Source organism: Lepidochelys kempii, chromosome 23 (assembly GCF_965140285.1).
Source record: "Lepidochelys kempii isolate rLepKem1 chromosome 23, rLepKem1.hap1, whole genome shotgun sequence".
Lineage (NCBI taxonomy): Eukaryota > Metazoa > Chordata > Testudines > Cheloniidae > Lepidochelys > Lepidochelys kempii.
The window spans coordinates 15,627,773-15,651,884 of record NC_136402.1 but is presented as its reverse complement, the minus strand read 5'-3'; the positions used below and the strand labels follow the sequence as shown (position 1 = coordinate 15,651,884).

Here is a 24,112-nt window from a genome sequence, read left to right as displayed (position 1 = left end):
TGGGGGGGGCAGTGCTGCCCCCCAGTGGCTGGGAGAACTACCCCACACGGGGGGGGGGAGCATCTCATGGCCGGCCCGTCTCATCCCTTCTACCTGCTCTGTTTGTCCAGCCATCTCCCCCCCTGCCATCCCCCCATGTACCTCTCCCCATCCATCCTTCCCCCCACTGACCACTCCATCCTGCTATCCCGTACAATGCAGCACTCGATCCCTCCATCTATCACCCCACAGCCTCCTTCCCCCCCGACACACACACACCTCGCCCCCCCCAACCCCACCGCCATCCATGGGGCCAGCCTCCCCTCGTGACTCGCTCGCTCGTGGGTAGGAGACACTTGGGGTTTAATATTCACTCTTTTTTAATCTCTTTGTTCATTTTGGCAAATTGGGAGCAGGCCAAAGGTCTCCCCATGCCCACGTATTTACAGACCCGGCCTTGTTTGGCAGCTGCCTGGCAGGTGGTGGTGGGGGGGGGGCTCAGTTCTTGCCGGAGGGGGCAGGTGGATCACCCCATTAATGACAAACTGATCCAGAAACGCACGCTGGAGGGTGCCGGTGAAATCCAGGCCCAGCCCCACTTCTGACACAGGCCAGATAGGGCTAGGCGAGGGGGTGGGACCCATGGGTAGAGGGACCTGTGGGTCTGATCCAGGGGGGCAGGACACCAGGCTAGAGGGACCCATGGGTCTGATCTGTGAGGGAGGGGGCAGGATACCAGGTAGATGAGCCCCCTAGAGGGGACAGGCCCCATGTCCCATTCCCTGCCCCCCTGAGCCAGCCAGTCCCCCCACCCTGGGGCCAGATGGGAACTGGCACCCCCTAGAGGAGAAAGGCCCCGTGCCCCATTCACTAAGCCTATCCCCATGCACCCCAATGGGCAAAAGGCAGGGGATGGGCCCCACGGACTAGAAAATATACCCAGTGAACCCCCCCCCCAAAAGGCTCTGTAACCCCCATGGACTCCATCAGGCTTCCAGTATAAACCGGTGGTGCCCCCCTCCAGTGCTGGTAATAACCCAGCAGCCGCCTGCCCCAGCCCAGGGTCTCCACTCTGCCCCCAGTACAAACCAGTGAGCGTCAGACCTTTTAAGACAAACCATCTCCCCCCACCCCGCCATTCCCCCTCCCCGCTGAACCCCAGGGCCCCAGCTGATCTCCAGCTGCGGGGGAGGGGGGAGGGGGTGCTCCATTGTCAGTGCATATCCTGGGGGGGGCCACGAAGGTGTCTGTATAATGATGCCCCCCCTTGTCCATCCATCAGGTGGCATCTGGTGCCAGGAGGGGGAAGCGGGTGGCAGCTTTGGGGCCTACATTCCACAGTGCGGGGGGGCAGGGCTGGTTGGGGGGATCCCCCCATTGCTGATGAGTTATGGGGCATTTCCCCTCTTTGCTTGAGACACAAAGAGTTAAACAAACCGGTAGGGGGACCAATTCCAGGCCCCACCCCCACGCCGCTCGGGGGGGCAGTCTGAGCCCCCCACCCTGATACGTAGCTCGCTGCCCCTCGAGGTTGGATTTGGCACAAGACAGAGTTTTGACAGCAAACTCCCACGTGGGGGGAAGTGGGCAGAGAGGGGCACGGTGGGGCGGGTACATTCAGCAGCCTGGCTGCCCCCCTGCTTGCCCCCCATCGTCTGAGTCACTGTAAAAAAATTGTCCAGAGAAGCAAGTTCTTGTGGGGGCACTCGTGGGGGGAGGGATCCCCAAAATGCTGGCTGTCCCCCCCGTCCGGGCGCCAATGGGTCTCTGTGTCCCCCAGAACATGCCTGGCGCATGCGTCTCCCAGCCAGGCTAGCGGGTGAGGGTGCGGGGGGGGGGGGGGCGATGGCCTGGCGCCACCCCATGGAGTCCCTGATTGCTGCGGAGTGGGTCCCCGCCTCAGTTCTCAATGGGGTCTGGAAGAGAAAGAGAGAGGAGCAGAAGGACAGAGCAAAAAGACCTGGATCAGCCCCACACATCCATCACCCCAATACCCGGCCCCTTCCCTGTCCCTGGATCAGCCTCATGAGCCCATCTACCCCAGTATCCTGCTCCTCCCTGCCCCGCTGGATCAGGCCCATGGGCCGGGCCCATCACCCCAGTATCCTGCCCTCTCTCTGCCCCTGGAGAGCCCCATGGGCCCATCTACCCTGGTATCCCGCCACCTCCCTGTCCCTGGATGAGCCCCAGAGGCCCATCAGCCCGGTCTCCCGTCTCACTCACTGGCTGTGGGCGCCAGCTCGGCCTCGCGGGGGGCCAGGTGGGGCTCGAGGGCGGGGGAGACGGTGAAGCGGGAGAAGCGCAGGGCATCCATCAGGCTGGGCTCTGCCCCCTTGGCTGGGAGCAGCACGGGGGGCGGCGTCGGGAGAGCCCCCGAGCTGGGGTCTGTCACCATGGAGACGAAAGATGGGTTCTGGGCCATCAGCGGGAAATCGTCGTCCCATTCAAAGCTGCCACCTGGGGGCAGGGGGAGGGTGAGAGGGGGCATGGCCAGCCCCACTCCACTGCCAATGGCCCCTCCTCAGGGAGGGATCCCCACTGGGGCCGATGCCCCTTTTCCCATTGGTCAGCACAGCTGACCTCCCCTCCCCTCATTGGTCATCATGGCTGATGTCCCCTCCCCAATTGGTTAGCACGGCCAACGCCCATTTCCCCATTGGGCAACGCCAAGGCCCCCTTCCCCCTTCCCCATGGGGATATGTGGCCTGTGTCTAGCCCCCCATCTCCTCCTGAGCCCCCTTGAGCACCCACCTCCCCCTGGCTCAGCTTCCTCCCCTGCCGCCCGCCTCGGGGCACCCTGGCAAGGGGGTGTCGACCGGCAGCTGCTGTTTATGGCTGTATGCAAATGAGCATTTTAAAATAAGCAAATGAGCCCATGAAATAATTGGTGATGGCTTAGCCCCACCCACCCCCCGGGGAGCCATTCCCACCCCCGTGGTGCGGGGCTCACTGAATCCGTCGGCGGGCGGGAAGGCCTCGAGGGCAGGCTGCCCCGTGGGGCCCTGGGTGGTGCCGCCCTCGCCCTCCGGGCCGCTCTGTGAGCTCAGCTCGTTGGTGGGTGTCTCCTAGGAGCAGACGGGGGAGAATTAATCCATAGGCCCCGCCCACTCCCGGCCTGGCCCCGCCCCCTTCCCATCACCCCCACACCCATGGCTCCTCCCTATTCCTTATCCCCGCCTTCCTAAACCAGACTCGACCTGCTGCTCTCCTGGCCCCGCCCTCCATCCCCCAGGCCCCGCCCACATCCCCAGGCCCCGCCCACATCCTCAGGCCCCGCCCACATCCCCAGGCCCCGCCCTCACCTGGTCAAAGAGGTAGACGGTGAGGTCGTCGAAGAAGGACACCATCTTGCGTTTCCGGTCCAGCCCCAGTCCCCCAGGCCCCGCCCACCTCCCCCGGGCCCCGCCCTCACCTGGTCGAAGAGGTAGACAGTGACGTCGTCGTAGAAGGACACCATCTTGCGTTTCCGGTCCAGCCCCAGTCCCCCGGGCCCCGCCCACCTCCCCCGGCCCCGCCCTCACCTGGTCGAAGAGGTAGACGGTGACGTCGTCGTAGAAGGACACCATCTTGCGTTTCCGGTCCAGCCCCAGTCCCCCGGCCCCCGCCCACATCCCCCGGGCCCCGCCCTCACCTGGTTGAAGAGGTAGACGGTGACGTCGTCGTAGAAGGACACCATCTTGCGTTTCCGGTCCAGCCCCAGTCCCCCGGGCCCCGCCCACCTCCTCCGGCCCCGCCCTCACCTGGTCGAAGAGGTAGACGGTGACGTCGTTGTAGAAGGACACCATCTTGCGTTTCCGGTCCAGCCCCAGTCCCCCGGGCCCCGCCCACCTCCCCCGGCCCCGCCCTCACCTGGTCGAAGAGGTAGACGGTGACGTCGTCGTAGAAGGACACCATCTTGCGATTCCGGTCCAGCCCTAGTCCCCCGGGCCCCGCCCACCTCCCCCGGCCCCGCCCTCACCTGGTCGAAGAGGTAGACGGTGACGTCGTCGTAGAAGGACACCATCTTGCGTTTCCGGTCCAGCCCTAGTCCCCCGGGCCCCGCCCACCTCCCCCGGCCCCGCCCTCACCTGGTCGAAGAGGTAGACGGTGACGTCGTCGTAGAAGGACACCATCTTGCGTTTCCGGTCCAGCCCCAGTCCCCCGGGCCCCGCCCACCTCCCCTGGCCCCGCCCTCACCTGGTCGAAGAGGTAGACGGTGACGTCGTCGTAGAAGGACACCATCTTGCGTTTCCGGTCCAGCCCTAGTCCCCCGGGCCCCGCCCACCTCCCCCGGGCCCCGCCCTCACCTGGTTGAAGAGGTAGACGGTGACGTCGTCGTAGAAGGACACCATCTTGCGTTTCCGGTCCAGCCCCAGTCCCCCGGGCCCCGCCCACATCCCCCGGGCCCCGCCCTCACCTGGTTGAAGAGGTAGACGGTGACGTCGTCGTAGAAGGACACCATCTTGCGTTTCCGGTCCAGCCCTAGTCCCCCGGGCCCCGCCCACCTCCCCCGGCCCCGCCCTCACCTGGTCGAAGAGGTAGACGGTGACGTCGTCGTAGAAGGACACCATCTTGCGTTTCCGGTCCAGCCCTAGTCCCCCGGGCCCCGCCCACCTCCCCCGGCCCCGCCCTCACCTGGTCGAAGAGGTAGACGGTGACGTCGTCGTAGAAGGACACCATCTTGCGTTTCCGGTCCAGCCCTAGTCCCCCGGGCCCCGCCCACCTCCCCCGGGCCCCGCCCTCACCTGGTTGAAGAGGTAGACGGTGACGTCGTCGTAGAAGGACACCATCTTGCGTTTCCGGTCCAGCCCCAGTCCCCCGGGCCCCGCCCACATCCCCCGGGCCCCGCCCTCACCTGGTTGAAGAGGTAGACGGTGACGTCGTCGTAGAAGGACACCATCTTGCGTTTCCGGTCCAGCCCTAGTCCCCCGGGCCCCGCCCACCTCCCCCGGCCCCGCCCTCACCTGGTCGAAGAGGTAGACGGTGACGTCGTCGTAGAAGGACACCATCTTGCGTTTCCGGTCCAGCCCTAGTCCCCCGGGCCCCGCCCACCTCCCCCGGCCCCGCCCTCACCTGGTCGAAGAGGTAGACGGTGACGTCGTCGTAGAAGGACACCATCTTGCGTTTCCGGTCCAGCCCTAGTCCCCCGGGCCCCGCCCACATCCCCCGGGCCCCGCCCTCACCTGGTTGAAGAGGTAGACGGTGACGTCGTCGTAGAAGGACACCATCTTGCGTTTCCGGTCCAGCCCTAGTCCCCCGGGCCCCGCCCACCTCCCCCGGCCCCGCCCTCACCTGGTCGAAGAGGTAGACGGTGACGTCGTCGTAGAAGGACACCATCTTGCGTTTCCGGTCCAGCCCTAGTCCCCCGGGCCCCGCCCACCTCCCCCGGCCCCGCCCTCACCTGGTCGAAGAGGTAGACGGTGACGTCGTCGTAGAAGGACACCATCTTGCGTTTCCGGTCCAGCCCTAGTCCCCCGGGCCCCGCCCACCTCCCCCGGCCCCGCCCTCACCTGGTCGAAGAGGTAGACGGTGACGTCGTCGTAGAAGGACACCATCTTGCGTTTCCGGTCCAGCTCGGCAGCCTCCTCGGCCGAGCGCGGGGACTTGAGCAGCCCGCGCAGGTTGCGCCCGTCGTCCGAGTCGCTGACCACGATGGGGACGCCCCCGGCGCCCGGCGCCTCCTCGTCCTCCTCCTCCTCGCCCGGCCCCAGCGCCCCCCGCCCGGCCCCCTCCTCCTCCGGCGCCAGCCCCCCGCAGCCCTTCCGCCCTCCCGGGCCGGCGAAGGGCTGCAGGCTCAGCGGGGGCAGCGACAGAGACAGGCGCGAGACCTTGGCTGCAGGCGGGGATGGGGCAGGGGGAGAGAAGGGGGGGCAAAGGTCAGGGTCAGGGTTGAGAGGTCAGGGTCGCCGCCCCCCCCATCCATCCCTGCCACCGTCCCCGCCGCCCCACACCCCCATCCTCCCTCCTTCCACCCCCCCACACCTCCCTTCCTCTGTCCTGCAGAGGGTACCCTTCCCCCTCACACGGTCCCTCTCCCTGCCCCCAGATGGCACCCCCTTCCCCCCAGACGGTCCCCATCCCTTCCCCCAGATGGCACCCCCTTCCCCCCCCGATGGTCCCCATCCCTTCCCCCAGATGGCACCCCCTTCCCCCCAAGATGGTCCCCATCCCTTCCCCCAGATGGCACCCCCTTCCCCCCCAGACGGTCCCCATCCCTTCCCCCAGATGGCACCCCCTTCCCCCCCCAGATGGTCCCCATCCCTTCCCCCAGATGGCACCCCCTTCCCCCCAAGATGGTCCCCATCCCTTCCCCCAGATGGCCCCTATCCCTCCCCCCAGACGGTCCCTGCCCCCTCCCTCCGATGGCATCCCCGGCCCCTGGCGTCTCCCCACCTTTGATGTCCTCGCTGCCTGGGCTCCCCGCCGTGCTGAAGTCCGAGTGGGGCTGCGGCTGCTCAGACGCCGGGTCGGCCCCCTCGGGGCTGGGGACAGGGGCCTCCCCGCTCAGCTCCGGCGCCCCCTGGCCGTCCAGCTGCCCTTCCTCGCTCTCCGCCCCTTGCTCCTCTTCCTGGGGCGGCCCGCCTGCCGCCTCTCCGCTGCCCCCTTCCTCCTCGTCTTGGGTGCCCTGGGCCCCCTCGGGCTCCAGGGCCCAGAGCCGGATCACGGCCTCCTCCTTGGCAGCTGGGGCCCCGGACGCCGGGGTCCTTGGGTCCCGGTAGCTGCAGAGCAGGTTGCGGGTGATGTTCTCCCGCAGCGACACCAGCAGCTGCTCCTTGCACACCTGCACCACGAAGCCGGCCTCTGTCTTGGCCAGCTGCCCCCCGCCCTGCCCCGCTGCCGGCACCTCCTCCTCCCCCTGGCCCCCCTCTGCCTCGCCGTCCGAAAAACAGGCCAGCCCCCGCCCCACGTCCACCTCCTCCTCCATCCCCGGCGTCGCCTCCGACAGTGTCAGGTCGCTGGTGGACTCCGAGAGGGGCGTGGGGGGCAGCTGGGGGGCGTCCCCTTGGCCGGGCAGCTCCCCGTCCTCTTCCTCCTCAGTCCGCTCCTCGGCCTCCCGGACGAGGAGCTCCGGGGAGAAGGTGCTCTCCGTCTCGTAGCCGCTGTCGGGGAACTTCTGGCCCGGCGAGGAGAAGCGGGAGGCCGGGCTGCAGCCCTCGGAGGAGCTGGCGTTGGAGGGGAGGTCCAGCGAGTCCCCGGAGTCCAGCGGGCCCTTCGGCCGGCCCGCCAGGGCCAGGCCGATCTGGGGGCCGTCCGCGAAGCCGTCCGCAGCCTCGGGCACGATGGCGATGGTCTCCTCGTCGGTGCTCTCCGCCAGCGTGGCCAGGGGCGGGATCTCCACCGGCATGATGGCGCTGCAGCAGGCGGCCGTCAGGCCGGGGAAGGGCGAGCCCGGCGGCCGCCCGGCCGCCCCCCGCTTGGGGTAGTCCTGGAGTTCGTAGCTCACCACGGCCGCGCCCATCAGCGGGTCGTAGAAGGCCGAGGGCGGGGGCGGGGCGGGGGGCTCGGCCCCGCCCTCTCCGGCCCCGGGGGGCCCCTCTCCCAGCAGGATGGGGCAGTCGGCCAGGGAGCCCCGCTCCACCTTGAGGGAGGAGTCGTCCTCGGTGCCGTAGCTGTCGCGGTGGGGCCGGGGGATGGGGGCGTGGTTGCTCCAGCCACTCACGACCTCCCCCCGGCCCGGGGCGCAGCGGCACCGCCCGCCCCGGCTGCAGAGGGGGCAGAGCAGGGGGTTGCGGCGCCCGGCCCCCCCGCTGCTGGCGTCCTCCCCGTCCGTGCTGCCGGCTGAGCTCTGCTCCTCCATCAGCGAGGGCTCCCGGTCCCAGGGGGGCGAGGGGCGGAACTCCGAGGGGTCCCCCGCCAGCGTCTCCCCGGCCCCCCGCTCCTCCAGCCCCTCGCAGTCCCAGCCGTGCTGCTGCTCCTTCAGCTCCCGGTACACGTGCAGGAGCGACTCCCCCAGGAAGACGCCCCCTGGCGCCGGCTCCGTCAGCGAGGTCTCCTGGATCTCGGCCCGGAAGGGGTTGGCGCCATGCCGCACCGGCTCCCGGGACGCCGAGATGAAGGGGTTGGTGGCACCGGGGGCCCAGCTGGACGGCCCCTCTGGCAGGAGGCGGCGGCGGGCTGGTGGCGGGGGGCTGCCCCGGCCTGCTTCAATGGGGTCCCAGTCGGAAGGGAAGAGGGGCTCTGGCGGGGAGCCGGGCACCCCGTATTGGCGCTCGTAGACGGGGCTGGGGGTGCAGACAGGGCCCTCGGGCCCTTCCCCGTCCCCGTGCTCCTCCAGCCGGATGTAGTACTCGCTGCTGACCGAGGGACTGCGGGCGCTAATCACCGGGACCACGCTGGGCGTCTCCAGGCTCTGCCGCGCGGGCGCCTCGTAGAAGGGGTTGGCGCCGGGCACGGCCAGGCCGCCGTTGCTGGAGGGGGCAGCCCCGGCCTTCCAGCGCCCCAGCCGGGCCTTCTCCCACATGTACTCGAAGTTCAGCCCCCGGCTGCTCTCGGTGACCGTCAGGACATCGTCCAGGTCGGCCCCCTGGAAGCCATCCAGCAGCGGGTAGGCCGAGATCTCCTCCGAGCGGCGCCGGCTTGCGGGGGAGGCGGCCGGCGAGCGCTTGGGCTTCAGGGCATTCCAGCGCCACTCGAAACTCTCCTCCGCCTGCGCATGGCAGCGCTCCGTCAGCAGGTAGGTCAGCTGCAGGTGCAGCTCCTCCAGCGTGGGACGCTGTGGCGCCGGCAGCCAGCAGGACTGCATCACCTCGTACCTGCAATGGGAGGGAGAGGGGGCGGTCAGGGCAGGGCGGGATGGAACAGTCAGAGAAGAACAGTCGGAAAACAAACAGCTGGAGAGGTGGAAGAAGCACCAGAGGGAGAGAGAGAGAAGAGTCAGGAATAAGCCAGCTGTAGAGACTGAAGAACAGCCAGAGAGACACAGAAGGACCGGCAGAAAACAACAGCCAGAGAAACAGCTGGAGAGAGGTGAAAGAACAGTCTGAAAACAACTGCCAGAAAGAGACAGAAGAATTGGAAAACAGACAGAGCAGTCAGAAAGTAACAGCCAAAGATACAGAAGAACTGTCAAAAAGAAGCAGAACAGCCAGAAAAAAACTCAGAGAGAGACAGAAGAACAGGCAGAAACAGAAGAACAGTCGGGGGGAAAAACAGCCTGTCAGAGAGAGACAGAAGAACAGCCAGAAAAAACAAACAAACAGAAAAGTAGAAAGTAAAATCTGTAGAGACAGAAAAACAGTCGGAGACGGAAGAACAGTCAGAAAAACACAGCTAGAGAGGGAGGCAGAGGACCATTCGGAAAACAACGGTCAGAGAGAAAGAAGAACAGTCAGAAAACAACAGCCGGAGACACAGAGCAAAGCAGGACAAGATGAACGGCGAAATGAAGCAGTGATGGGGCCCAGCAACAGCCCAGCCAGGAACCACCCATGGCTGTCAGCGATGGAAGAGCCCATCAGGCGCACACCGAGTCCGGTGGTCCTCAGCCCTTTGGAGCGGCTGTACCAGGCTAGGGTCATGGCCAGCTAGCTCCCCACAGACCCAGCCGCTTGCTGGGACCTGCCGGGGAGCTGGGGCGGCTGTGGGGCAGGGAGCCAGCACTCACCAGTAGTCGGAGTAGGGCAGCTTCAGGCGTGGCTTGGCCAGCTTCATCTGCTGCTCTTTGATGACGAAGGCGAGAACCTCCTCGTCCGACAGGTGCCGGTAGGGCTGGCTGCCGAATTCAAACAGCTCCCACATCGTCACCCCCAGGGACCTGGGCAAAGCAGGGTTACGGGGTGAGTGCGGGGACCCCTTGCCCGGCGCTGAGATGCAGCTGCTCTGGGGTGAGGCGCGGCGGCTGGGTATACGGGGACCCCTCGTGTGGTGCTTGGATGTGGCCCCTGTGGAGTGGAGTGCAGGGGCTGGGTATACGGGACCCCAGCGCTGGGACGCAGCCCCTCTGGGGTGGACACATGGGCTGGTTAAACGGGGACTCCTCACCAGTGCTCAGATGCGGCCCCTCTCGGGTGGGGCATGGGCGGGGGTATATGGGAACCCCTCACCTGCTGCTGAGACGCAGCCCCTGTGGGGTGGGGGGTGGGGGCTGGTTATATAGGGACCCCTTGCCCGGTGCTGGGATGCGGCCCCTCTGGGGTTGGGCGCGGGGGCGGGTTAACAGCCACGTAGAACAGGTAGCTCTGAGACAGTGCTCCCGCCAAAGCTTCCCCCTTACTGACCCTTTGCCCCTCAGGCTGGGGGCGGCCCTGGCTGCCCCGGGGCTCGGCAGGGGGCAGAGGGCTCCGGGACACAGTGCGGGACTCACCAGACGTTGCTCTCCTTGCTCTGATCCACCACCACGAGCGTCCCGTGAACTTCGTCCAGCAGCTCCGGCGCCGCCCAGCGCAGCGGGATCCACAGCCGGTCGGGGGTGATGTAATAATCCTCCTGCACAGGGGGGAGAGGGGTCAGCACCGGGCAGGAACCCCCCTGAGTCCCCTGAGCCAGCCAGTCCCTGCCCTGGGGCCGGGTGGGAGCCGGCGCCCCCTAGAGGGGAAAGGCCCCATGACCCATTCCCCACCCCCCTGAGCCAGCCTGTCCCTGCCCTGGGGCCGGATGGGAGCCGGCGCCCCCTAGAGGGGAAAGGCCAGCCCCATTTCCCACCCCCCTGAGCCAGCCAGTCCCCGCCCTGGGGCCAGGTGGGAGCCGGCGCCCCCTAGAGGGGAAAGGCCCCATGACCCATTTCCCACCCCCCTGAGCCAGCCAGTCCCTGCCCTGGGGCCGGGTGGGAGCCGGCGCCCCCTAGAGGGGAAAGGCCCCATGACCCATTCCCCACCCCCCTGAGCCAGCCAGTCCCTGCCCTGGGGCCGGGTGGGAGCCGGCGCCCCCTAGAGGGGAAAGGCCAGCCCCATTTCCCACCCCCCTGAGCCAGCCAGTCCCTGCCCTGGGGCCGGGTGGGAGCCGGCGCCCCCTAGAGGGGAAAGGCCCCATGACCCATTTCCCACCCCCCTGAGCCAGCCAGTCCCCGCCCTGGGGCCGGGTGGGAGCCGGCGCCCCCTAGAGGGGAAAGGCCCCATGACCCATTTCCCACCCCCCTGAGCCAGCCAGTCCCCGCCCCACCCCAGGGCTCGCACCTTGTAGTTGTTGTGCGAGAGGCCATAGTCGCCGACCCGGACGGTGAGGTCGGAGGTCAGCAGGCAGTTCCGCAGGGCTAGGTCGCTGTGGGGGAATGTGGGGAGACCCCAGTCAGCAGCCGGCAGCTTCCCCTGGGGACACCCCACCTGTGTCACACCTGCCCTGGGGAGAGCGCTACCTCCCAGACACCCCCACTCTAATCCCTCCATCCCCCTCCCCTCCCGGAGGTGGGATAGAACCCAGGAGTCCTGGCCCCCAGCCCTCCCTGCTCTAACCACTAAACCCCCCCTCCCCTCTCGGAGGTGGAATAGAACCCAGGAGTCCTGGCCCCCAGCCCTCCCTGCTCTAACCACTAGACCCCCCTCCCCTCTCGGAGGTGGGATAGAACCCAGGAGTCCTGGCCCCCAGTCCTCCCTCCTGGCACTAACCCCCTGAATCCCCTCCCCTCCCGCAGCCGGGAGAGAACCCCGGCGTCCGGGTGCTCACCTGTGGATGTAATTGTTCTTGTGGAGGTGCAGCAGCCCCAAGGTGAGCTCATAGGCCATGCGCTGCAGGGTGCCGAGGTCGCGGGTCAGCAGGTCGGGGGTCAGCCCCTCGGCCTGGCGCTGGGCTCGCAGGTAGCGCTTCAAGTCGCCCTGGGGCAACGGGGGAGGGATGGGGGGGAGGTCAGGCAGGCCGGGGCACAGATGGGGGCACCGGGGACCCCGCGGGGGCCACCGTACCCCTCCAGCAACCGGCAGCAACCTTGGAGCCCACAGCAGCTGGTAGAGTGGGGATTCCCCACCCAGCTTCCGGCAGCATGGGGCTATGACACACAGGTCGGCAGTGCGCACTGCCCCCAGGAGAGGGCGCACTCCCCTTCTCGGACAGACACACACACGCCCAGCGGGGAGTTCTGCTCCCAGCCACCAGAGAGCAGTGGGACGACACAAACACAAAGAGAGCCATTCTGAGCCCAGCCATCAGGGGACACACACACACACAAAGCCCCCCCACACCCCCACAGGGCTGTTCTGAGCCCAGCCACGAGGGGACAGCGCTGCGCCCCCCCCCCATCCCCACGCAGCCCCCGCCCGCGCTCACCAGCTGGCAGAACTCCATGATGAGCAGGAAGGGGATGGTCTCCGTGCACAGCCCCAGACACTGCAGGATGTTCGGGTGCTGAAGGCTTCTTCAAAGCCGGGGGGACAGAGAGAGAGAGAGCGAGAGCACTGTCATTCCCCATGGCAACAGCGGCACCCGGATGCCTGGGTTCTATCCTGGCTCGGGGAGGGGAGGGGAGTCTGGTGGTTAGAGTGGGGAGGGGGCTGGGAGCCAGGACTCCTGGGTTCTCTCGGCAGCTCTGACAATGATTTAGTCTGGGCAAGCCCCTCCCCCACGTGCCTCGATTTCCCCCTCCGCAAAGTGTGTGTGTGTGGGGGGGAGGCTCCTGCCCTTTCCACAGGGGGCAGAAAGTTTCCCAAAGGGCTGGAAAATGCTGTGGGATCCTCAGTGGAGAGGGGTGGGGGACGATCCCAGTGACTAGCTCCTCGAAACCCTTCCCAGATCCTCCCCTACTGATGGGCTGGGGAAGGAGGCGTGGGGGTGTGTGTGTGTGTGTGGTGATTTTTAGCGGTGGGACTTTTATCTCGACGCTGTGGCTTTAAACACAGGTGTGGCAAGCCCTGCCCCCAATCTCAGTAAGTCTGGGTTGAAACAGGACCACCATGGGCTGCTTTCACACCACTGCATGATACAGGTTTCCTCTTATCTTTGTGCTCTAAGGATGCTGAGATGTGACTGCTTCTGGGGTGGGGCGCGAGGCCTGGGTATACGGGGACCCCTCGCCCGGCACTGAGGTGCAGCCACCTCTGGGGTGCGGCACAGGGACTGAGTATACGGGGACCCCTCGCCCAGCGCTGAGATGCAGCCACTTCTGGGGATCCCCCATCCCCTAATTACCGGTAGGGCTGAGCCTCCGACAGGAACTTCCTCTGCTCCAGGGGTCCGGCGCTGACCCGGAGCTCCTTCACCACCACCTGGGCTGGGGTGAAGTCAGAGAAGATCTCCCCCAGGATCACCTAGGAGACAGATCTGACAGTCATACCACAGGGTCTGCACCCCAGTGGGGCCCAATCCCCCCCCCATGCCTCCGCCTGTGGTGGGGGGCCCCCACTAGGGGGGCAGATTAGCGTGCAGTCTCTGAGGCCCGTCCAGCCCTCGGCCTCTCTGGTGCGGGGGCTGCTGAGACCCCGCAAACTTGTTTCACACAGGGGCAACAAAATGGCGTGTCAGATGGGAACAGCTCCCCGTCACTAGAGCGGAAAGGCCCTGAGCCCCATTCCCACTCCCACCCCAAGCCAGCCAGTCCCTGCCCTGGGGCGGGGTGGGAGTTGGCGTCCTCTAGAGGGGAAAGGCCCCGTGCCCCATTCCCTGCCCCCTTGAGCCAGCTAGTCCCTGCCCTGGGGACAGGTGGGAACCGGCTCTCCCTGGATGTGACACCTGTGGAGGCCGGGGGGGCGGGGAGCAGGTAGCAAAGTGGCAGGGGAGGCGCACTCACCTTCCCAAACCAGCCGTTCCCGATCTCCTGCAGGTAGCTGAGGTGCTGCCGGCTCAAGCCCAGATGCTTCACTAGGTCTGGAAGGGGACACAGGAGGGTGAGGAGGGGCTGAACCCTGCCAGCACCTCCACTGGGGAGAAGGGAGCTCCCGTGACGGCCCTCTACCCACCTTCATCCGATCCCTCCTCCTAGCAGGAAAGAGGTTAGGACCAGGGGGTCGCAATCCTCCTTCAGAGGCCCCCAGGAGGCTGGGTCATCGGCTCCTCCGCAACATGGCTTCCAGAATCACTGGCTAATCTAGAACCATGTTCCCAGAGTCACTGCATCCCCATTGGGTCATCTAGAACATGGCTTCGAATGGAGCGGACACCTCGATTGCTAGTCTAGAATGTGCTTTCCAGAGTTGCTTCATCTGCACCCACTCATCTAGAACCTCACTGGTCTAGAATCGGGTTGCGAGAGTCATTGCATCTGAGAACATTTTTTTGAATATACCCCTAGTGTCATAGACTAATCTAGAACATGGTGTCCAGAGCTGCTTTGTCCACACTAGTTAGTCTAGAACATTACTTGTCTATAAAGAGATTTCCAGAGCTAGAACATTGTTAGTCTAGACCCTCTTTCCCAGTGTCATTACTTCCACATTTGGTTAGTCTAGAGTCTGCTTTACAGTGTCACTGCTGCCTCATTGATTGGTCTAGAACCTGCTTTCTTGATTTGCTGCATTTACATTGGCTACTCTAGATCCCAGCCTCCAGTCACTGAATCTTCACTGTTTAATGTAGAATGTGGTTACCAGAATCTCTGCGTCCTCATTGGGTAGTCTAGAACATGGTCTGTGGTCTTTTGCCCTATCTGCTGATCCAGAATGTGGCATCTAATGCCATTGTGTCCCGGATGCTAGTTCAAGGCTGCAGCCATTTCAGCCCCTTTGTCAGGTCTAGTTTTGACCTAATAAATAATTAGTGGCTGATCTAGATCCTGGTGGGTCTACACATAGTGTCTCAACACTCACTGGGTAGCTTAGAACCTTATTTCCAGAGCCATTTCATCCCCATTGGCTAGCCTGGAAACGGAGTCAGTCCATCTCCACTGACCAGAATAACCTCTTCCATGTTGATTAGCCTAGAACCAGAGCTTTCTCATCCTCGTCAACTACCTAAAATAAGAGTCACCACATCCCAGTTGACTAGTGTAGAACCAATGCCTCCCCATGGACTAGCTTAGAACCAGTACCACCAATCCCACTGACAAGCCTAGAACCAGAGTCTCCCTGCCTCCATAGACTAGTCTAGAACCAGAACTCCCCCTTGCCCATTGACTAACCAAGAACCAGAGGCACCCAGTCTCCATTGACTAGCCTAGAACCAAGCTAACATAGCCCATTCCCACTGGACAACCAAGAACCTGGTTTTCCAAACCACCCCATCCCCACAGTCCAGGCATGTATCACACCCAGTTGGGAGACAAGCATGTCCTCTACCTGTCTTGGGCATCTGCTGGCTGGGAGCCGGGAGCGAGACCTCAGAGAGCGGCAGGATGTAGACGTCTGGGATGGACTGGGACGATGAGGTCTCCTCGGCGGGTGGCGTGTACTCCCCTGAATACTCCTCCCCATCCGGGTTCTCGAACTCCTGCAGGGTGCAAGCAGACAGGGACGCATGAGGACCTGGGGTGTCGTGTCTCTCTCCACTTGCTCCCTCCTTTCTAGGGCCTATGTCTCTCAAGGCACAGGGCCTGGGAACCACAAATCCCAGGGGTGGAAGGCAGGTGGTCCCGGGCTCAGAACAGGGGTGTTCCAGGTGTGTGGTTTTCCCTTAAAAGGCCAGCATGCCCTGTGACACCCAGCTGTGCTCCTCCCCAGCCCCAGCCACCTCTCACCTTGAAGCCAACATCGCCCCGTTTGCAGCACAGACAGGTGAGCAGGAGAAAGATGAAGGCCAGGAGACCTGAACAGGAGATCAAGACCACGGCATATGGGGGTGCAAGAGGGAACCGGCCTTGGGACAGACCATCTAGGGGAGAGAGAAATGAGAGTAAGAACTGGCCCGGTGCTGAGATGCAGCCCCTCTGGGGCAGGGCACGGGAGCTGGTTATACAGGGATCCCTTGCATGGCACTGAGATGCGGCCACCTCTGGGGCAGGGCGGGGGACGGGTTAGACCACTGTGCTCAGCTATTGATATAACAGCTCATTTCTGCATAGCTCCCACACGGTCGTTAATTCAGGCCCCCTCCCCGCTCTTGAAGACCACTGCCCAGACTCCTCTTCCCCCCGTCACAACATGCCCCAGTGGTCCGGACCCTCCCCCATTCCTGGGACTGTCGTGATTGAGCTCTGTGGGGAAAACCCCATTGGAACCGCTACCAGTTCCGGGCGTTACAGGGCAAATAACGCCCAGTCCCCGTTGAAATGGTAATTCGTGGCAAATGCAGGATTTAGGGAGGGGGCGAGGGATGGATGGATGGATGTGGAGCGCGGACAGACAGACAGACTTCTCCGAATTCACCCATCAGGAATTGGGCCAAGACCCCTCCCCAAATCACTGACTAGGAATTGGGCCTTGATCCCCAACTGCCCCACTAGTAACCGGGCCAAGACACTACCTGCAACTCACCCACCGGGCACCAGGCCGACAGCTCTTGTACCCCAAATTACCCCTCCCGAAACCTGACCCAAAACCACCCCCAAACACCTGCTCTGGGGACTGGACCCAGACACGCCCCCTCAACCAACTTGCTGGGAACCAGGCCCAGGTCCCACACACTCCCGTCATACCAGGGTGCCACCGATCAGTGGCCCAACAGGCCCAGCCGCCCGAAATGTGGACCTCTCCCCTCCCCGCAAAATCCATAACGCACCCCCCCCACCAGCACCCCAACTCCCAACACCCCATCCCCACCCTCCTGCCGCCACACAAACACATGTCACTAGCCCGGGACTGACTAAGCCGCTCTGTGGAGGGGACAGGCCTGGCCACCTAAGAAGAGAAACTTACAACCCAGCCACGGGGGAGGAAAACCCCCATCCCGACCCAGCCCCCCAAATGACACACAAAGTGATGGGGTCGTGTCGGGGCGTGCAACCAGGTGGTGCTCGATGGAGGGGTGGAAAACAGGTGGGACAGAAGTAAGGAAGGAGAAATGGGACATGGCGGGGAGGGAGCGAAGGAAGGGATGGAGGAGGAAGGGGACAGCGGATGGAGGGAGCGAAGGAAGGGAGGGAGAGGAAGGGGACGGCAGAGGGATGAAGGAGGAATGGGATGGCGGAGGGAGGGAGCGAAGGAAGGGGACGGCGGAGGGAGGAAACGAAGGAAGGGATGGAGGAGGACAGCGGATGGAGGGAGCGAAGGAAGGGATGGAGGAGGGAGGGGAAGGCGGATGGAGGGAGCGAAGGAAGGGATGGAGGAGGAAGGGGAAGGCGGATGGAGGGAGCAAAGGAAGGGATGGAGGAGGAAGGGGACAGCAGAGGGAGTGAGCGAAGGAAGGGATGGAGGAGGAAGGGGACAGCGGAGGGAGGGAGCGAAGGAAGGGATGAAGGAGGAAGGGGATGGCAGAGGGATGAAGGAGGAAGGGGACAGAGGATAGAGGGAGTGAAGGAAGGGATGGAGGAGGAAGGGGACGGCGGATGGAGGGAACAAAGGAAGGGATGGAGGAGGAAGGGGATGGCAGAGGTAGGGAGCAAAGGAAGAGATGGAGGAGGAAGGGGACGGCGGAGGGAGGGAGCGAAGGAAGGGATGAAGGAGGAAGGGGACGGCGGAGGGAGGGAGCAAAAGAAGGGATGGAGGAGGAAGGGGACGGCGGATGGAGGGAGCGAAGGAAGGGATGGAGGAGGAAGGGGACGGCGGATGGAGGGAGCGAAGGAAGGCATGAAGGAGGAAGGGGACGGTGGATGGAGGGAGCAAAGGAAGGGATGGAGGAGGAAGGGGACGTCAGAGGGAGGGAGCGAAGGGAGAGATGGAGGAGGAATGGAATGGTGGAGGGATGAAGGAGGAAAGGGATGGCGAAGGGAGGGAGAGAAGGAAGGAATGAAGGAGAAAAGGGATGGCAGAGGGAGGTAGCGAAGGGAGGGATAAAGGAGGAAGGGGACGGCAGAGGGATGAAGGAAGAAGGGGACATCGGAAGGAGAGAGTGAAGGAAGGGCTGGAGGAGGAAGGGGACGGCAGAGGTAGGGAGCGAAGGAAGGGCTGGAGGAGGAAGGGAATGGTGGAGGGAGGGAGCGAAGGGAGGGATGAAGGAGAAAAGGGATGGCAGAGGGAAGTAGAGAAGGGAGGGATGAAGGAAGTATGGAGAGCAGGTTAGAGCGAACAAGGAAGGGATGGAGGAGGAATGGTAAGCAGGTTACAGCGACGGAAGGGATGAAGGAGAAAGGGGATGTCGGAGGGAGGGAGCAAAGGAAGGGATGGAGGAGGAAGGGGACGTTGGAGGGAGGGAGCGAAGGAAGGGATGAAGGAGGAAAGGGATGGCGGAGGGAGGTAGCGAAGGAAGGGATGAAGGAGGAAGGGAACAGCGGAGGGAGGAAGGAGGAATGGGGTGGCGGATGGAACAAGCGAAGGAAGGGATGAAGGAGGAAGCGGACGGCGGAGGGAGGGAGCGAAGGAAGGCATGAAGGAGGAAAGGGATGGCAGAGGGAGTGAAGGAAGGGATGAATGAGGAAGGGGATGGCAGAGGGATGAAGGAGGAATGGGACAGCGGATGAGGGAGCGAAGGAAGGGATGAAGGAGGAAGGGGATGGCGGAGGGATGAAGGAGGAATGGGACGGTGGACGGAGGGAGTGAAGGAAGGGATGAAGGAGGAATGGGACAGCGGAGGGATGAAGGAGGAAGGGGATGTCGGAGGGAGGGAGTGAAGGGAGAGATGGAGGAGGAATGGGACAGCGGAGGGATGAAGGAGGAAGGGGATGTCAGAGGGAGGGAGTGAAGGGAGAGATGGAGGAGGAATGGGACAGCGGAGGGAGGAAGGAGGCATGGGACGGCGGATGGAATGAGTGAAGTAAGGGATGGAGGAGGAAGGGGATGGCGGAGGGATGAAGGAGGAATGGGACGGTGGACGGAGGGAGCGAAGGAAGGGGATGGCGGAGGGAGGGAGCGAAGGAAGGCATGAAGGAGGAAGGGGATGGCAGAGGGATGAAGGAGGAATGGGACAGCGGATGGAGGGAGCGAAGGAAGGGGATGGCGGAGGGAGGGAGCGAAGGGAGGGATGGCGGAAGAAAGGAAAGCAGGTTAGAGCGAACAAGGAAGGGATGGAGGAGGGATGGTAAGCAGGTTACAGCGACAGAAGGGATGAAGGAAGCAGAGGAGGGATGAAGAGGTGGAAGGACCGGAGGGGGGGGATCCGCCAGGGGATCTGTCCCCTCCGCATGCCCAGACACCAGGGAGGCCGTCCAGGCCCGGGGCTCACCGTTCTCCAGCGGCGCTGCCAAGGCTCTGTCCGGGTTGAAATACGACATAGAGGCGGCCAGCAGGACGACAGGCCCCTGTCTTAGCATTGTCGGGGCTCGGCGGGCATCAATCGGCGGGGGCCACCGGCGGGGAGATGGCCTAGGTCCGGGGAGGGAGCGGGGGGGACCCGGGGTAGGGAAGCCAGGCGCGGGCCCCGCCGCCTGAAACGGGGGAGGTGCGCGGGACAGGGGGGGCGTGCCCGGTGGCTTTCACACATCCGACGGGACGAGGGGGACCCGGGCCAGAGGGCACCCCGGCTTCGCATCTCCGGGAAGATGGGCCGGCCTGGCCTGGGCTGCTACCGGGTTTTCATCCCGAAGCATCTTCCTTCCTTCCTCCGCCTCAGGGCCCCCAGGGGAAGGAGGGAAGGGGCCAATCCGCCCAGCGGAGGGCTGGCGGGGGCCAAGCGATAGGAAGGATCAGGCACGGGCTATGCCCATGCCAACAATAGAGTGGGGGGAGAAGAATTGGGGAGGGTGGGATGCAGGGCGGAAAGGAAGACTGGGGCGGGGGAGGGGAGATCCCGGCCGACGTCTGGGTTTCCCCCCCTTTTCCAGGGATGGGGGGGGGCGGGGAAGTGGATGAGGGGGGGAAGGGGAGAAGAAAAGGAGGATCAAATCCAATGGGAGGCTGGCTGATTTCGGCATCCGCCTGGCTGGGGAGCGGGGCTGCTGGAATTGATGGAGACAAGACCCACCCCCTTCGGACAGACCCCCCCCCCAAGTCACCGCCGGGCTCGCTGATTGGGCCCAGGAGCTGTCCGTCAGGGCCAGAAGCCCAAAGAAAGGAGAGAGGAAGGGAGAGGGGGAGGGCGGAGAGATGCAGGAGATGGATGGGGGGAGCGTCTCCATGGTTACCTTCTCCCTGGTACCAGCCTCAGCAGCACTGGGGCACTGTGGGAGAGGGATGGGGAGGGAAGGTGTGTGTGTGTTGGGGGGGGTATTTTGGGAGAGGGTGGAGTTTGGGGGTGCAGGGTGTTGGGGGGAGCCACCGGGGGATTCCCCAAGCCAGAGTGTGGGGAGAGAGCTGGGTGGAGGTGTCATGTGCAAACACACGCAGTGTCACACACACAATGGGCCACACACACACACACACAAACATACACGGCTCGCACACACCCTGACAGTGTCAGATACACAAACGGCTCACACACACCCTGACTGTCACACACACACGGCCTGCACGCACCCTGTCACACACACACGGCTCGCACGCACCCTGACAGTGTCACATACACATGGCTCGCACACACCCTGACAGTGTCATACACACACCCCCTGACAGTGTCACATACACACATGGCTCATGCACACACCCTGACAGTGTCACACACACATGGCTTGCACACACACCGCTCATACACACCCTGTCACACACACATGGCTTGCACGCACACTGACTGTCACACATATGTGGCTCACACACACAGTGTCACACACACCCAGCTTGCGTGCACACACTGACTGTCACACAGACACACCCAGCTCAAACACACACTGACAGAGTCACACCCACACACACACAGCTTGTACACATCCCAACAGTGTCACACACACACAGTTCATACACACCCTGACAGTGTCACACACACATGCCTCATACACTCACTAAGCGCTACACACACGCGGCTCATACACACACTGCACCCTCACACGCAGACATGTCCGTGTGATGTCTCATACACACACAGAGTGTCACACACACATCCTGGCTCCTGCATACTCACAAGGCCCCCCCCCCACACGGCGTCACACACACACAGTTTCACATACCCACACAGTCTCTCTCTCCCTTTCACAGAGAATCACACACACACGTGAAGTTTCACGTACCCAGACATAGTCTCTCTTTCTCTCTTTCACACACACACCAAGTCTAAAACACAAACACACACACAGCGTATCACACTAGCTAAGCAAGGGGCCTCCAAATGCCCCTGAAAACAGGGCACCCTCCTTGAGTGGGTGTGTTTCCGGGGGGGGGGGGCACCAGGCTCGGTTCTTGGACATGTTTATTGTCAATGACCCGGGAGCAAACAGAGCACCCCGTGCCGATAACGCCAACGACCCGCTGATGAGGGCTGCGGTAAATGCCGCCGAGGACAGGCCACCGAGACAGAGCGACCAGGATCGCTGGGGGCACACAAAAAACATGCACTGGGCTTCGGTGAAATGCAGAGTCCTCCGCCCAGGAGCAAGGAACCAAGGCCCGTGCTATTGGACTGGGCGGGGACTCGGTGCCAGGACGCGGCATCTGGAAAAGATCTGGGGTCTTGTTGGAGAATCAGCTGACCACACGGGCACTACGGCCTAAAGGGGTAAGGCCAGCTGGGGATGCACAAACAGGGGGATCTCAAAGAGTTTATTTCACCTCTGGGTTTGGCCTTGGTGCGACCGCGGCTGGACTCCAAGAAGGACGGTGCTCAGTCGATAGGGCCCTATCAAATTCACGACCATGGAAAACGTGGCACGGACCGTGAAATCTGGTCTCCCCCGTGAAATCTCATATTACCTTATGCTGTACCGATTTCACGGGGGAGACCAGCGTTTCTCCAGCTGGGGGGCCTGAGACAAAAGGGGGTCATGGGGAGGGGTCACAAGGTTATTGTAGGGGGGTGACGTTATCGCCACCCTTACTTCTGCGCTGCCTTCAGAGCTGGGTGGCCGGACAGCAGCAGCTGCTGGCTGAGGGCCCAGCTCTGAAGGCAGGGCTGCTGTCAGCAGCAGCGCAGAAGTAAGGGTAGCTAGTACTGCGGCCCCCCTACAATCACCTTGTGACCCCCCTTTTGGGTCAGGACCCCTACAATTACACCAGCATGACAGTTCAGAGTTGAATACCTGAACTCACGACATTTAAAATTTTTAAAATCCTATGACCCATGAAATTGACCAACATGGACCATGAATTTGGTAGGGCCCCATCAATCGGCGAGGGGGCCAGAGAAGAGTTCTCTCATGTGGGGAACAAATATTTAATCACGGGCTCCTCAGCCTGGCAAGGGATGGTTGGAGCCTGATCCCACGGCTGGTGGTTGGAGCTAGACGCATTCAGATGGCAAATCGGGGCCGGGTTTTGAAGAGGGAGGGGAAGTTACCAAGGGGCCTGGTGGATTCTCCTGCCCTGGCAATTACTCAGCCCAGGTGGCTGGTTTTGGGGATCTGCTCTCGTCAACCGGGAATGAATTCAGGGCAGCGCCCTGGGTGGGGTCATACAGGAGGTCAAATGAGCTGATCGCAAGGGTCCCTGCTGGCCATGAATCTATGAACCTAGGAATCATGGCATCAGACACACACACACAGCCACCCACACACACCCCCAACACAGCCAGGCAGGGGCGGAGGGCGCAGTCCCAGGCCAGTAGTCATCCTGGTTGGGGGCGCAAGATGTGTTGGGTGCAGTTGAAAACCACCCCCACGTGCACACACACACAGGGAACCAGCACCGAATGTGAGCAAACATCTCTCATGCATCCAGCACCCCTATGCTGGGATCCCCCCTCATCCCACCCCCCCCACCCGCTGGGATCCCCCCTTCCCTCCCCTCCCAGCCCCCTCCCCTGCTGGGTTCCCCCTCCACCCCACAGCCCCTCCACTGGGATCCCACTCCCCTCCACACCACAGCCCCCCTCTGCTGGGATCCCACTTTGCACCCCTGGCCTCTATCACAGCCCCCCACCCCGCGATGCTGAGTGGGTAGCATAGAACCCACAGCCCCACTGCTCAGCCCCGCCAGGGGATCGCTGAGCTGAGAGACCCCGGAAAGCTGAGTCAGTTTCTAGATGGGGCACAGGCGGGGGGGGGGGGGGAGCTGAGAGGAATGTGATGTCATCGTTGTCACAGACAGACAGACTCGCGTGCGCACACAGTCTAGACACACACATCCCCAACCACAGAGACAGACAGCCCCCCAACCACACAGACACACACAACCCCAGCCACACACACACAACCCCAGCCACACAGACACAAATACACAGAACCCCAACCACATAGACACCCTCCCCCAACCACACAGACACACACACAATCCCAGCCACACAGACACAAATACACAGAACCCCAACCACATAGACACCCCCCAACCACAGACATCCCCACCACACAGACACACCCACCCACAACCACACAGATACACAACCCCAACCATGCAGACACCCCAAACCCCACAGACACACAACCCCAACCATACACACACACACAACCCCAAACACAGACAAGCCCAAACACACAGATATAACCCCAAACACGCAGAAATATAGAAACAACCCCAAACACAGAAATCCAACCCCAAACACACAGACACTTTCATACGCACAGACAATCCCAAATATACATGCCAAACACAAACACACAGACACTCACACAACCCCACATACTCATGCACACATGCACAAACAACCCCAAACACACACACATGTGTATGCATGCACCTACAGCCCCAAACACACACCCAGAGACACACACAAACACACACAGATGCACCCACACAGACCCGAGTGTGCACAGCCACAGAGATGCCCCCACACACAGCCACAAACATTCCCCCACACATAGGAGACACACAAACCCCGCCCCCCTCACCCCAAGTGCGCATGAAGAAAACAGCCGCCACAAACAGCCGTCCCCCCTCACACACAGCCACTCCCCCACACTGACTGCACACAGACAAATACCACCTGCTACTGCCTGTCTGCATCTCACTCGTCTCTGGGCAGGGCGGGGGGGTCTAGTGGTTAGAGCAGGGGGACTGGGGGTCCAGACTCCTGGGTTCTATACCTGGCTCTGGGAGGGGAGTGGTGTCTTGTGGTTAGAGCAAGAGGGCTGGGGATTCAGCACAGTCGGCTTCTCACACAAATACCAGGTTAGGAGAAAAACACCCAGTAAATCAGCAGCTTAATTCTCTGCCATTTGCGGCGGCTGGGCACTTTACAGCTTCCCCAATGAAAAGGGAGATTTACAGGCTCCCGGCTCAGCCTGGGCCACCAGCCACGGGCTGTGTCTGGGATGGGGGAGCGGGCCAAGGGGAACCGGCCAGACCTCAAAGGGCTACAGACACATGGCCCT

The 24,112-nt window shown here is 63.1% G+C and overlaps 1 protein-coding gene across 1 annotated transcript; it reads right to left on the bottom strand.

The window, feature by feature from the left end:
• Window positions 1-341: 341 nt before the first annotated feature.
• On the bottom strand, window positions 342-19,742 carry LMTK3 (lemur tyrosine kinase 3). Its single transcript, XM_073322201.2, has 15 exons — window positions 19,009-19,742; window positions 15,491-15,624; window positions 15,093-15,243; window positions 13,610-13,686; window positions 13,012-13,130; window positions 12,154-12,241; window positions 11,557-11,705; window positions 11,070-11,154; window positions 10,262-10,383; window positions 9,563-9,712; window positions 6,352-8,711; window positions 5,469-5,791; window positions 2,930-3,044; window positions 2,203-2,436; window positions 342-1,895 (listed from the first exon to the last, which is right to left on the bottom strand). Exons 1-15 carry the CDS (start codon window positions 19,094-19,096, stop codon window positions 1,879-1,881), a joined length of 4,212 nt encoding a protein of 1,403 aa, XP_073178302.2. The 5' UTR covers window positions 19,097-19,742; the 3' UTR covers window positions 342-1,878.
• Window positions 19,743-24,112: the final 4,370 nt, after the last annotated feature.

What these genes read in the sequence shown, in the direction of transcription:
- LMTK3 (XM_073322201.2), bottom strand. Translation starts at nt 19,096, where the DNA reads ATGCTAAGACAGGGGCCTGTCGTCCTGCTGGCCGCCTCTATGTCGTAT. An exon ending in GGCAGCGCCGCTGGAGAACG is followed by an intron (nt 15,625 to 19,008) that starts GTGAGCCCCGGG and finishes TCTCTCCCCTAG; the next exon opens with ATGGTCTGTCCCAAGGCCGG. An exon ending in CCGTCTACCTCTTCGACCAG is followed by an intron (nt 3,045 to 5,468) that starts GTGAGGGCGGGG and finishes GTCTGCTCCTAG; the next exon opens with GAGACACCCACCAACGAGCT.